At 38.6% G+C, this 15,166-nt stretch overlaps 1 protein-coding gene across 1 annotated transcript in view; it reads left to right on the top strand.

The window, feature by feature from the left end:
- The window catches only part of DCC (DCC netrin 1 receptor), a 685,279-nt gene extending 671,092 nt beyond the window's left edge, over positions 1-14,187 (top strand). The window contains exons 26-27 of the mRNA XM_012801997.1: positions 10,754-10,896; positions 14,098-14,187. Of these exons, the coding sequence (XP_012657451.1) occupies positions 10,754-10,896; positions 14,098-14,187 (233 nt within the window). The remainder of the gene's footprint in view (positions 1-10,753; positions 10,897-14,097) is intronic.
- Positions 14,188-15,166: the final 979 nt, after the last annotated feature.

Here is a 15,166-nt window from a genome sequence, read left to right as displayed (position 1 = left end):
AATATTGGAAACACCCCTAAGAAAAGGCTTACAAATGATTATTTCTAAATCTCTTGATGATTTTAATATTTGGTAATTTTCTGTGAGAAGTCTCCTAGTAACCTTTCTCCTTGAGATCCTGGGATAGGTGGATCTAGTTCCCGGGAGCTGACTTGGAGCCCCTCTGCCCATCAGAGGGTGTCCCCACCTCTCGGGCAGCATCCCCCCCCCCTCCTCTGGCTCCATTCCATCTACCATCTCTCCGATATCATGCAGTCATTGCCTTCTCTAATTCTCTCCTGTGTCCAAACTCAGATTGTACTGCTTTATTTATTCCATATGTAATGTGATCCCAGTGAAATATTTCACACTTGCGTAATTTATCCTCTCAGTCTAGTGTTTCAATATTCTTTATCATGAGAGCAAATCCTAATTTGTGCTGATTGCCATTAGATGCTCAGGAAAAAAACAAGCTGATAATTTCCATATCGGTGAGATTTGCAAACTTTATTACAGAGAATTATCACTATCAAGTACGTACTTAACCATAAACTTACTATCTCATTTAATCTTCACAAAAACACCAAGAAGAAAGTTTCATTTTTCCCAGTTTGCCCTTGGAAATCCTTGTATTAGAGAAAATAAAATAATACATTCAGTGTCACATTCAATTTGACTATTCTAATAAATTCTGTTTAAATGGCATGGCAAGAATTTGAACACAGGACTTTTCTGAATTTAAAGCTTAATTTCCTGAGCAACTATATTATAAATACATTTGCATAAATGATCAATGATTGTGTGAAGTATGCTGTCATTACTAATAAACATTTGGCCTATATTGGGGCATCTCTCTTAACATGTAAATATATACATAGCAAACATATTTTGCCAGGGTAGTCTAATCCTCTCTGTGAAATTTATATGTAGGATGTAATATTCTAGCTTCTAAATTTGTAAAAGGGAGCAAACAGAAAACTAATCTTAGTTTATTTCTGTTGCCTTTGTGTGTTATATATTTTTTCACTGGTTTTTACTTTGTCATACTTTTTTTGGTTTCCTTTCCAAATATATACTGATTACATTTTTTCCATACTTGAATAAGTCTGACATACCCAACTGAAGAAAGTATTATTTCTCACTGGAATACTAAACAAATATCTGTACAGATGCCAACAACCCCCAAAGAATATGCATTATTTCTAAGCCCACTAAAAGATATCCAGTGCCCTTCTTGTTAGAACCACTTTCCAGTCATTTTATAGATATAAAATATTCAGAGACTTCATGCTTAGAACACATTGAATATTGAAGAGTTTATGAAAAATAGAAACACAATTTCCTCATAAATAGTTTCCCATTGTGGGCTTGGAAAGATTTTCTTTGTAGCCCAGTATGACAAGGATTAGTCAGAATAAAATTTCCTTGACATTTAGTTCCACTGCAAATAAGGAAGAATGAGGCCTCAAGTAATATCTTTGGAGAGTGAACTGTTATCAGGAAATCACATTTTTGGTAGCTCATGGTAAAATATGAATCATTTTAGAATAATAAATGTTTTTGAGCTGCCAATTCTATGTTAGCTCTAAAGACTGAGGAGACTGAAGTTTTGATAGTGCTATGTCCTTAAATCCCACGTCATCTCTGTAAATCAGGCCATGTAATTTTAAATGAGATAAACCCAGAGTAATGAGAAATTAAATAAACCTCCCAGGTCATAGTTACTAAAGGATAAGGACAGGATATCATCCTGGCTCTCTAGGACTTCAATGTTTATGTATTTCTCAGGTTGATGGAGCATCTCAAATTATATTAGGAAGAAGGAACAGATTAACTACTTTCCCAGAGATGAGAAAGTATGAGATCGTTTTAGTATTTATAGGTAAGAGAATCTTGTTGAAGAGGCTGATTCCTAAGGTGATTATGATCAGTCAATATGCTTGGAAAAGACAGAGTGTGGTGAGTCTAAACAGACCAGTGATCTAGGAATATCAAATGGTAACCAAGGCTGAGATAGAAAGATTGTGAGGTAGGGTTATGATGGAATAGAATGGAAGAGATGATTTTAAGACTTATATTTCAGAAAATGAAACAGGAGACTGAGTGCATGAGTGGATATTAAGAATGAGGAAGAAGGGACGGTCCAAGGTGACTGCATTGTTTTAGTCACGTGTTTTTAGGAATATAGTTGTAAACAGACAGAATTAAGTGAGATAAGAAGAAAAAGAAAAGTGGAAAGTTTCTTCACCCTCCTTTGCTTGTGGGTGCTTGGTCTGCCTCGATGTTTTTGCTAGGAACAGATTCCAAACAGTATGGAATCCACTCTAGTGTGTGGGAATTGGCCCTAGGTGTGTCCCAAGGACGAGAAGGCACAGGGTGCAGTCTTCTTGTCCTGGAGGACTTCTCATTTATCCTTTGCTTTGTCATCATTCCCCCGCATAGACTTCATAGAACGGCTATTTAGCAAATTCTAGCTCCCTTGAAACCTGTCTGCAAAGCTCTTCCTTATCCATTAAACAATGCAAAATAGACACCTCTCTTGTATATGGGAATTTTATTAATTCAATGGCATCTGGGGCAATATTTAAATTCATGTTTCCATTATAGTCAGTCACCTTCTCACCCTCCAGTATTCTGAGGACTGCTCCTATTTTCTTTAATTATTTCAGGTTACTTCTGATGTGCCCGGTTAATTCGGGTCCAATTTGAAAGGCATGAAGGTGCAACATACCACAAATAAGTAGAGGTGGGAAAGCACATGTCTTTATAATTAATACCACCGGATCTTGGTATACCTAACTTGAGTAGTTAAATTACTTATTGGGTTATTATGTACTTGTTCAAGCCAGTAAGTAAATACCTTGCAGCCTAGAAAAAAAGAAGCTGGGAAAAAGATTAGCAGCAGGTTTGAGACATGTCCCAGGAAGCAAAACCATCCACCTTACCAAGGTGGGTATAATAGTAAGAGAAAACCTATTAATAGAAAAGAATTCCTTGATGTGGTCCCAGCTACCCGGGAGGCTGAGGCAAGAGAATTGCCTAAGCCCAAGAGCTGGAGGTTGCTGTGAGCAGTGATGGTGCAGCACTCTATAAAGGGTGACAAGGTGAGACTCTGTCTCTAAAAAAAAAAAAAAAAGAAAAAAGAAAAGCATTCCTTATATCACCCTTCCTATAATTTATCTTTAAAAATGTAGATAAAGGGAAAGATAATATGCTACTGTTTGTTGCTGATTAAATTATTTAATTTTTTTTTAATCATGGGAGAAATATATAGGGCTGTTTAATGGTTCATGGTATCTTGTATCATGTGTATTGTAGGAAGGAGGGTAGGGAGGAACCATGTGTGGGGGAGACGTATCCCAAAAGATATAAAGAGTGCAAAAAGACAAAAAATAAGAAAATTTTACCCCTATGTTTTATGCGATCTCGGGGAATTCTAAAACCAAATGCTATGTTCTTCTTTCCCAAGACCTCAAAGTTTCTGCTTCTCTGATGCTGAGATGTTTATAGTTACATCTGCTCACCATTTCCACATCGTTTTGTGGGAACGAGTCTAGCTGGGATCCAGATAGAGAAGAGACCAGAACTTTGTTACTTCGCTCCTTCCTTCTTCCTCTCTCCATCACCCTCTGCCACCATCCCACACCGTAACTGTTGCCTCTTCTCCTCCTGCCTCACTCTCACACATTCCCTCCCTCTAAAATCATCTTGTCCACTTCATTCTGCCTTCCAACAAAGCCAACTTTGTAGAATCCTTCACTTGTTTTTGTCTAAGAAAGAACGTACAATATAATAATAGAGGTCCACTGATGAGCTGAGTGGCTTTGAGCAAGTCCCTTAGCTTCTTTGAACTTTGATTTCCCTATCCCCAAGTCATGGGAAATAAGATGTGCTTTAAAAGGTCTATTTTAAAGAACCTATTAGAGAAGGTGGGGAACAGTGTTCTTGCATATGTGCCTATGGGAAGGACAGAGGATACTAAGTTTTACCCTCTCTTGGGTTCCAGTTCATGGCAATCACAGAGACAAGGTGCCGAAAACCAAATGGGAATCAGAGGTCACAGAGAATCGTGACCTTCTGGAAAGAATGAGTAGCAATAGCTGGTAAGGCCTCTTCCTCCCTCCCTGGCTACAATATAATAGTTGGGCCCACTAGCTGTGAACTGGATCAAGGAGAGACATGGCTTGCCCTGCTGGCATCAAACCTCACCTTGTTTCCTTATCAAGTGCAGCCTTTGGAAAGTTCAAGTCCAGAGAGTCCTGCAACAGTCTAGTCTTTGATGTCAAGCCTAAGCAAGTTTAAAAACTTGACTAGTGACCATTAGCACATTAGTCCTATCCCCCCACTTTTCCCAGAGCGGTGGCCCAATGAGAGGTGACCCTGGTGACTCAGAGCAGCCTCTTCCTACACCAGGAGGAGCAGACTTCATCAGTACATCCCCAGTGGGCACTGCTGCCTTTATCTTTCAGGAGAAATAGGAAGTTAAGAGAAGAACGCAAAGCCTCTCTTCCCAGAAGTGGCATTTAGATGTGTTCTCATCCTAAAAATAGGATTGTGGCAAAATTTTCATGCTTCAAATTTTATCACTTCTGAGGGATGCCTGTGGCTATTGTATGTAGGTAAAAGCGGCTGCCTATTTGCAGTTCAGGATGTTGTGAACATGAGAAGGTGGGAATGCACAGTCTTCTATACACATTTCTTATTCCTCCCATAGTCTTAAAAGCTCCTGGCCTGGGAAAAGTGTAAATAACTATGTAACCATTCCTATACTGCCCCAGATAACCTGAGTGTACGTGTTACTTAGTAACGAATACATGTTAGAATAATATTCTGCTCATGTGGAAACTAGACTGAGGCTGAGGAAGGCCATTTCATCTGTCTGGCATCACAAAGTGAGTCAGAGAAAAAGTAGAGATGAGAACCCAGGTTTCTTCAAAATCAGCCATTTTAACTTGACACTAAGAGAACAGAAAATGAATCAGGAAATAGAAAGATGTGGGTTAAGAGATGCAGGCAAAGATGTGAGTTCATATTGAAATCAAAATCATGCTACAGGCCAGGTGTAGTAGCTCACACCTGTAATCCTAGCACTCTAGGAGGCTGAGGCAAGAGAATCCCTTGAGCTCAGGAGTCTGAGACCAGCCTGAGCAAGACTCCATATCTAAAAAATAAAAAAGAAAGACTCCATATCTACCAATAACAGAAAAATTAGCCAAGCATAGTGGCACATTCCTATAGTCCTAGCTACTTGGGTGGCTGAGGCAAGAAGATCCTTAGAGCCCAAGAGTTTGAGGCTGCTCAAACACTCAACCCAGGGTAACAGAGTGAGACTCTGTCTCAAAAACAAACGAACAACAAAAATGCTACACATTGGCCCAGGTGAGTCTTTTTACCCCGTTCCTGCTATAATCTAATGTAGCTCCCCCAAAATATCATTTTACTTAGGAGAACTTTCTGCAAGGAGATGCCAGCAGGAGCCTGCACTTGGCAGTCATATATCATTTACCTAAAGAGTAAATGAAATGTTTAATAACTGTTATTAAAATGAAGCTATGCAGCTTACAACTAAATTCCTGCTGGGGCCGCTCACATATACCTAATACACACTGCTATTCATCTCAGGACTTCAGCCCTCTTTTATTTCCTCTCTTAGTGGGTCCTGCTGAGGAGAGAACATTGAAACCAAAGTGATGATTATTTAATTAGTTGTATATTGGCCTAAGGACATTTATTTCCCTCATAACCATCCAGCATTCCACCAAAGGGTCACTTGAAACACTTCTCCAGTAGGCCCCCTGGGTAGGGAGAATTCGGTTGTGGTTTCAGATTGAGCATTTGCAAATATAAATTTTTCAATTAACCATGGATCATGTAAACTCACAGAAATGTAACACCACTTATTTCTAATGAAACTGTGTGTTGTTAGAAATACAAAGAAAGAAGATACAAACCTCACTAATGTTACAGCTTTTCATTGATAATTTTAAGTGAAATGATAGAGCATTCACTTTCTTTAAAGTATTGTTTAAATCCTTGTTATTGCAATTTGAGGAAAGCATTCATTTACTGTGTATTACTTTGGACTCAGTGGGTCAACTAATTCTTCTTAAACCTTTAGGAGAGACAAGAAATACTAATGTAAATTAAAGTTGCAGGTAGAGTAGCTATACCCCCTTGTATAATATTTATATCTAGTAATTTAAAGATTAAATTGTTTAACCTTTAGAAAGGTGAAAAAAGCCAGAGCCAAAGAAATTAGGCTATTGAGTGAATGTCACAAAACTTAAGTAGGATTGTGTCTCCTGAGTCCTAGGCCAGACTGTTTTCTCAACATTTGCATATTTGAGCACCCATTCTGTGTTTGAAATTCATTGTCTAGATCACGCAAACACACACACACACAAATAATACAGGAAATCAAAACCTTTTATCATGGAGATCAGCTTCTTTTTAGGGTAGAGAACCTGCCTTTTCTCAAAGCCTGTCTGCAAAGGAAAGAGAGAATCTTCCAATTCTCAGATCCTCTTCTGACAAGCTGCCACCCTCAGGTTCACTCATCGTCTTCTGTCCAAATGAGATAGGTTTTCTTGACCCCATTCTGAAAGTCATTTCTCATATTTGAGATAGAAGTCAGAGAATCGTAATTGCCCAGTTAAGATTACATTAAATTAGCAGTTCAGAGCCTGGGAAGAGCTTCTTTTAATGTCTGTCTTTTCTTTTATTTTGCTTTGATACATTTCCCTAATAAAGCTCATAGAAGCTTCATGGAAATCGTTTATGTTTAAATCAATTATCAATGCAAGTGCAATTCTCCAAAGTGAGGACATAAATACAAAGCCTTCCCCATAGGTACAACCTGGATATAATAAGGTAGAAAAAGCTATAAGGACATTCTAACATTTCTTGATATAGAATCAAGAAATCAACACCCTGAAGTGTTTTTTCTTTTCCCTAATTGCTATCGCTTTCATTATTTCTTTAGCAGGGTGGGAGGGATGGTGTCTCTCTTACACTGTGTCAAAACACTACAGAATAAAGCAGAGGTTACCATGCTTTAAGGCAGCCCATCATGGATAAGGAGCAACCCAGAATGGGTGAGATAGGGGATGCAAGAAAAAAGTTGAGTTTTAACCTGGCTTTTGAAAGCAGTGAAGAAAAGGCTACAGGCAAAGCCCTCTTTACAGTTAAAATATAGGGATGAATGAAATATAGGACAAATGGTCTCCCAACAGTAGCAAGCCAACAGAAGCTGAGAGCTCCCCCAGTGGTTCCCACTATCCTGTTCAGGTTAGACCAAGAAGTGGGCCTCACTCATTAATTCTAACGCTGAGTGACAATGCTTCATTCTTACTTGAGTATTGTACACCCTGAAAATGGTCATTTTTAAAATAAAGATGTTTATTTTCTTTGTTGTGCCCCCTATGACCTGAAAAGATAGAGTCGGACCCCCCTTAAGTGCAATCAATCAGAGATGTATTGAATCTGCACAGGTGACTGCCTTGAGAGACAGTTTCCTCCCAGTAGTGGGCAAGTTGCCTTATATAATTTTGTGCAAGCATACTACAGAAGCAAAACATGGCTGGTTGGGGGGATTACAGCTTGGGTAGTGATGGATACAGCAATGGTTACAGTTATGTAACAATGATTAATACAGCCTTGGTTGACAATGGATATATCTCAAATCACAATGGTTATAGTTATGTAACCATGATTAATACAGCCTTGGTGGATTTCCACCATTGTTCATCCACTAAGACCTTGGGGGTGGGGGGGTTATGAAACTTGGAACTTCCCGTGCTACAACTCTGGGGGGCATGGAACAGGCTGGGAGAGCCCATAGGACAGGGGAATGGGCTGGAAGAGAAGGCAGAGGAATGGTAGAGGGCTGGTGAACAGGAGAGGGCAGGAGAAGGAGGGGAAGATGGCTGGGAGTGCTTACAGCAGCTTGAATGGTATAGAAGACGAATTCAGAATTTAGGCTTTGGGAAAAGCTATTCATCAGGTCTCAGGACTGAGGGGAAGAATTAAAAGCTTGCCTCATAGCCCAGGGAAGACAAGAGGGACAAAATCAGGAAAGAAGCCAGTTACACTTAATAAGCTACATGTGAGTAAGTAAAGGAAAAAGCACAGCTTGCTAAGCTTGTAGGGATCCAGGAGTCATCAGTGAATTGGCATAAAACATCAAAATGCTGGATTTATTCAAATACAAGTATAATATAGGGATGGAGTTATGCATACCCAAGAACATGGCATCAGTTTTCCAACAAAAGTTGTTTTCATGAACACCTATGTTTTAAGACATTTATCTTCCTCTACTAAAGGGCAATTTTGAGACAAAAGTTACCTAATTGGTTGTTAATAAATCCTTCCTGGGCAGTTTCTTTCAAACTCTTTTTTTTTTTTTTTTTAAATTACTCCTCTTTTAAGAAAAGAAAAGAGAAATATCTAAGCCCATAGAGGGCACCAGGCAAATTCTGCTAATAATGAACTCCAGGGACTGTTCAAATTTTTTTCCTCTACTGGAATTTTATTGAAATTCATTCTACTTTGATCTCTTGATCTCCAAAGACCTTGGTATTCTCTCCAGCAAAACAAAGAGAAGGTCATGAGATGAGCACGTGAGCCCTTGAGGTTCCAGCAATCTAAATGTCTGTGCTTCTGTTAATATTCCTTGAAAAAAGGCAGTTCTCTGGTGTTTAAATAGTCTGTGAGGTCTTTGAGCCAAGACAGTGTCTTCAGTTCCTTCTGTAAGGCTCACAGTATCTCAGACGTTCATTCAACAGTCCATACATTCTGAATGTATAATTGAGCCTGGGTACTAGAGAAAATCAATTATTATAATGACCTTGTTTGAGTGGTGGTATTCTTTGGGCATGTCTGTGCTTTACTGTGATAATAGAATATAATATTGTGATAATATTATAACACATTGTCATACACACAGTGCAATATACCCAAGTGTTTGGGTTTGGAGCAGCAAATACACCATAAGAATATGTTTCTATAGTGATAACTGTAGGCCATGCCCAAGAATTCAGTTTCTCTACAAGTAAAACTACCAGTGTCCAAGGGGAATATTTTGAAGGTGACTGTAGTGATGTTCAGCAAAGATACAGGTAGTATTTTTTCCATGATGTGTTCTCAAAATGTCATTGTTGGACCTTGTATTTTTTCTGCCCGTTGGTATATTCATGTGTGAACTAGAATAATAATAATTAGCAGGGTGGTTTTAAGAATTAAGTATTAATAATAGCTATCCCTCATTGAACAGATTACTAGATATTGGCTACTTTAAATAGATAATATCATTTAATTCTCACAAATTATTATTATGCTTTTATTCTACACAGGCCAATGCAGCTTTAGTTGACAAGCAATTGCACAGATCTGAACAGTCTGGACTCATTGTAAATCCCAAATTCTTCTTGGCTATGTTATTCTGCCTAAAATGAAACTGAAATTCTTGACATAGATCCAGACTTTAGTAGGTACTCAGTAAATATTATTTCCTTCTCTTGAGAAAATGACTCATGTTTCTCATCTCTATTTCTCTTCTTATCTGAGCTACTAAAAACATAAGATCACCCTCTAGTGAAAAATCATTTCCATTGCAGACTTTTGATTAAGATTAAGAGTGAGAAGGTCCAAATATGAAGGAATTACATCTAAGGCAAGAGTGCTTGTGTAAGGATTTATCATTGATAGTGACCAGCATCTAGTGAATGGCTGGTTAATTAAGTTTTATTTGCATAATTTCTTTTCCAATCAAATGACTCCTATTTTCTTGATTGTAGATTAACCTCTGAGCTTTAATAACAAGAATTCTGTTTTCCAAAGTATAGTCAAAACAACTTTTCCTTGCCAAAATGTAGGTTCCTCATTAGGACCATTAGGACTTAAACATCATCACCAGTGGTAGACAGGAACTGAGGAAAACTTCTTTTCATGGCTTATTCTAACACCTTTCTGCTGAACACTTAGTTATAACAACAAAACTTCTTGTGAGGATGTACTAGCTGACTCAATAAGCCTTTATTAAAGTTTTATTTTGGGCTATGGGGAACCACTGCTTGAAGCTAAGCAGGATTTATAAGGTAAATTTCAGGCCCCAAAAGAAAAGGCAGCCCTTGTTTATAGTAGACAGAAGTATCATCTACTCGATACTTGGCAGTTCCTCAAATGATTTTCATGAGCAGTAGAATGTCCTTTATTGACAGATGCCGTAATGATCAGGACAGAATTATATCTTGTTTTCTTCTGGAAGGGAATTAGAAATATTCTATCCAGTTAGCCATGAAGAACTTTGTTTTACCATAATATTTAATACTTTATTTGTAGACCAGAACCACCATATTTTCTAACTTTACAAATCTCCTTTGGTTCTATTATGCAACTTAGGGTTCATTTAGTGGTTTAGCACAAGGTTTTCTAGCCCTCAGCTGAGACTGGCACCAAATAAGCTTGCCTGACACTTTATAGGGTGTGATGAACAGTCCAGAGCTTCCAGACAACATGTCACTGTGTGATTTGGAAATCTACTAGAAATTACATGTGACTCGCAGAGGTGTATCTGGAAAAGCCTAATCAGAATTTGTCTTCCATTTAGTGGAAATAAAATGAGCCCGTTCATTTTGTCAGAGTTTATCTGTACGTTACAGAATGAACAAGAACCTAAAATCAATGCCAGCCTACTGGATGTGGCGTCCATACTTGAGAAATTGTTCCCCAGGAAGTTTTATGTATTACTTTCATCACTCTGTGTCTTCTATTTCAGGGCCCACTCTTCCTAAGACTCATGTTAAAACAGCCTCTCTTGGGTTGGCTGGAAAAGCAAGATCCCCTTTGCTTCCTGTGTCTGTGCCAACAGCCCCTGAAGTGTCAGAGGAAAGCCACAAACCAACGGAGGATTCAGCGAATGTAAGGGAACCTCTGAAATTCACCCTTCATCAAGGGAAGCATGGACTGGTGCTATGTAATACCACCTAAACCAATCAGCACTCTCCATTCACCCTGTGTAATACCATCTAATCCAATCAGCACTTTCCATTTACCTTGTGTAATACCATCTAATCCAATCAGCACTTTCCATTTACCTTGTGTAATACCATCTAAACCAATCAGCACTTTCCATTCACCTTGTGTAACACCATCTAAACCGATCAGCACTCTCCATTCAACCCAGACCATGGCTGCTCTTGCTTTTGTTTGTTTTGGTCTGTTTTCCTGCTCTTAAATATGAAGAGAACAAATTTAATGGAAAACAAAATATATTAGCATTAGTTATATAAAAATTATTAATATTTAAGAACAATCTTAGAAATATAGCTACAGACAGCTACAAAAGTGTAATTTTTCATGTTTGCTTTAGATATATATAGATATTCCCTTTCAATGTGGTGAAATTCCTTGTCATTCATGATAAGAGGATATAATTCTTTTTCTTTCCATTTTTCTTTTTCTTAAAGACAGAGTCTCACTATGTCGCCTCACTTGGAGTGCAGTGGTTATCCACAGACATAACCATAGTTCACTACAGCCTGGAATTCCTAGGCTCCAGTGACCCTCCATTCTCAGCCTCCAAGTAGCTGAGACTACTGTTGCCTGCCTTGCTTCCGCACCCAGGTTATATAATTATTCTTTAAAATGAAAAACATCGGAACAAAAAGCTACATTTTAAAGAGTTTTTAAAAGTCTTTGTAGATGTTACTTCTAAAAATCATAAAATAGCCTGGAAATACAGAATTATAAAGAAGAAAATGCAAAATGAAGGAAAAGTTTAAGAAGTAAAAAAAGAAGGGATGGACATATTTAGAAAATAAGAGATGAAAGTTTAATTATTTAAGGAGAGAAAAAAATTAGAAAACTCAGAAGGAAAATCAATGGAAAAGGAAAAAAAAATTTTTTTTTTTTTTTTTTGAGATAGAGTTTTATTCTGTTGCTCAGGCTAGAGTGCCATGGCCTCAGCCTAGCTCACAGTAGCCTCAAACTCCCAGCCTCCAGCCATCCTGCTGCCTCGGCCTCCTGAGTAGCTGGGACAACAGGTGGGCACAAAATCATGCCCTGCTACTTTTTCTATTTGAGGTAAGGATAGAGTCACACTCTAGCTCGAGCTAGTCTGGAAATCCTGACCTCCAGTGATCTCCTGCCTCAATGTCATAGATTCTATGTGTGCGTGAAGAAAATAAAAACTAGATGGATGTGTGTCATATATATTCTCATTTCACAATTTATGCTGGGAAAATACCCAAAAGTATGAACAAAGTAGAATTTTAATTTGCTCTTTTCATCTTAATTCTCTTCTAGTTCCCTAATTTTTCAAGGTATTGGAGATGTTAATTTCTTGGCCTTCTTTTAAATATCTTATCCTGAATTATTCTGAAAGGAATCAAAGTTTTCCATAAACAGCTGCCTTTATGCAACATCTTTTTGAATCTCCTTTCCAGTACATTTTTATTAGATGTTTTTTTCTTAAAATTTTGAGGCCAGATGTGGTGGCTCATGCCTATTATAATTTATGTTTGGTTTTGTATTAAGTATTCAGAAGCTGGTATGTAATTCATTTGAAAAACACATTTCAATTTGGATTAGCTGTGTTTTAAGACTATACATGGAATGGCTACATGTGGCCAGTGATTATCATATTACATAATGAAATCTAGACAATTCAATAATATATATCTGCCTTTTTAGCTAAATTAGATATTTTCAAATCCCCTTGAGCCCCCCAAATGATATAGTATATGGCCAAATCATTCACTGACATGCTGAGATGTCTGTAGGAAGCTCATAAATTAATATCAGGCATTTTGAGATATTTCTTCACTGGCTGGTGTAGCTTTGTGCCTATCCCTCCACCATGTAATGCTGTCAATGCTCTTTGGGGATGGAGGGTATTTGTATGGCAGGATTAGATGTATATTTCTGACTGCAGTACCATGCGATGCTTCTTGGCCTGTGCAGAGTTGGAAATCATGGATCAGGCCTTATTGGTTTAATCATTTAATCAATTGAATGGACTAGCCAAGAATAATCAACTAGGACATCTGTATAAGTCAAAACAGATGATATTTCAAGAAAGGAAAAAAGGAAACAAACATTTATTGAGCAATTACCACAGGCAGCACTGACTTGCTGAGTCCTTCAGTATTCAGTTCGGCCAATTTGCTGTTCCCAATTAGTAAATAAAGGGAATGATTCAAAAAAAAGTGCAAGTGTACAAGAGACCCGGCATTCAAATCACCATCCCAACCTCAGTGCTCTTTCTCCTTGTTCCCCCATCTGGCTAACCATCAAAATTACCCAGGAAAGTATTTCTGTAAATATAGATTTCTAGGTCCTCCCCACACATTCTGAATCAAAATTCCCAAGGCTAATGACCTGTCATCTACAGTAATTAATTATCCTTTAAAATTACTGACGTGGCTTACCGTGAGTGTGAGTTATAAAGAACAAGAAAGGATTCACAAGCTTTTATAGTTTAACTTCCTAGTTTATCCACCATTCAAATCATGTCAAAATAGCTTCTTCATATCTGTACCTAGATCTGACTCTGGTTTGGGGTGTGAATTTTGTTTCCACATACAAACTGAAGTCATAACCCCAGACTTGTCACTGGTCAAGGCAAAGCTCATCAAACTCTCGCACTAAAAATTAGCTATTTCATGTTACGAAGAAAAAAAGAATTCTGTCACTATCCAGAGCTAGGTAGTCTACTAAAATGAAAAGGGGATCATGTATTGAACATATACCAGGTGGGAGATACTGTGATAGGCACTAGACAGAGTGCCTACGAAATAGATATCACTAAAGTCAGTTTAATTCAGATGAGGAAAAGTATGCTTCAGTTTCACTAGCTTGTCCAAGGCCACCAAGCTAATAATTGGTAGAACTTGATTTGAAATAAGTTTTTTTCATTCTGAAACATTTTTCCTATCATAGGGGTCAGCGAAACCATATGTATTCATTTATCACCACCCACTCTTATTATCAGCATCTTCAGTGATGGCACTCTGAGGACAGATTTGAGAACCCTGAGTGACCAGCCAGCCAGGATCCCTGCCTTCAGGGAAGGCATATCTCAGTGTTAATACTAACTCTCTGTTCTCATTCTCTTCATAGGTTTACGAACAGGATGATTTGAGTGAACAAATGGCGAGTTTGGAAGGGCTCATGAAGCAACTTAATGCCATCACAGGTTCAGCTTTTTAACACACATCGCCCAGCTGATGAGGTGAATTTTCCAGGAACTTTGCAGCATACCAATTGCATATAAACAGCACACCCGTGTCCAAGAACTCTAACCAGTGTACAGGTCAATCACCAGAATCACTCGGCTAAGGAAGACCCTGAAGCAGTTGGGAAGGAATAAGCATCTCTTCTTTCATAGGCATCAGAAATTGCAAAGTGATGACTATGAGGTCCCCACAAAAAGCAACGATGCATCTTCACTGCAATGTCAAAGCTGAAGCTTCTAGAACAGTCCTGGGTCTCTGCCACTACGGTGACCACACTGTCATAACTAATGCCTATGTTCTGCTTCATCGAGGCCTGTCATTTGACATGTAGGTCTAGTCTTACAAAATGCAAGTGCATTACCTAAGCCTGTACCATGCCATGGCAAACCAGTGCAAGCTCACTCTGTTGTTTTCAATTTTAAAGTACAAAGCACCCATGGGAATTCTCTCACACATAGCACCAAAGGATTGGATGCTTTCCTGACAGCACAAAAAGTAAATAAGTAAACAAACAAAAGGCAGAGAATGCTTATGTTTGTAACTCAGTCTTTCATCCTGCACAAGGGGTGGCTATTAGCAAGGGGCTGTAAAATTCACCCGTTTGGGCAAGTATTTGCAAATCCACCCTTGGTTCACATTTGTGTCTGGAGTACAGGAACACAGAAATCTCCAACCGGAGGCATCCTGCCAGCAGCAGTACATTTCCAGAAAGAGGATACAATATGCAATCTTCTCAGATACATGGTAATTAGATGCTTAAGCTTGTAATAGGACTGTTCAATTTGGGTGGCTTTTGTGCCATACCTCACTGTGATGCCATCCCGTCTCAAAGCTTCACTGAGGCCACCTTCCTCAGGAGTCTGGCTCGGAGAGTTTCCCCTGCCCCTCCACCCCCCCTCCCTGAATTCTCCTTGGCAACTAGCCTTGGGTGAGGTGCTCAGCTCCACACACCG

This window comes from Otolemur garnettii, unplaced genomic scaffold (assembly GCF_000181295.1).
Source record: "Otolemur garnettii isolate 467f Iridium unplaced genomic scaffold, OtoGar3 scaffold00012, whole genome shotgun sequence".
Lineage (NCBI taxonomy): Eukaryota > Metazoa > Chordata > Mammalia > Primates > Galagidae > Otolemur > Otolemur garnettii.
This window is presented reverse-complemented; position numbering and strand designations above follow the sequence as displayed.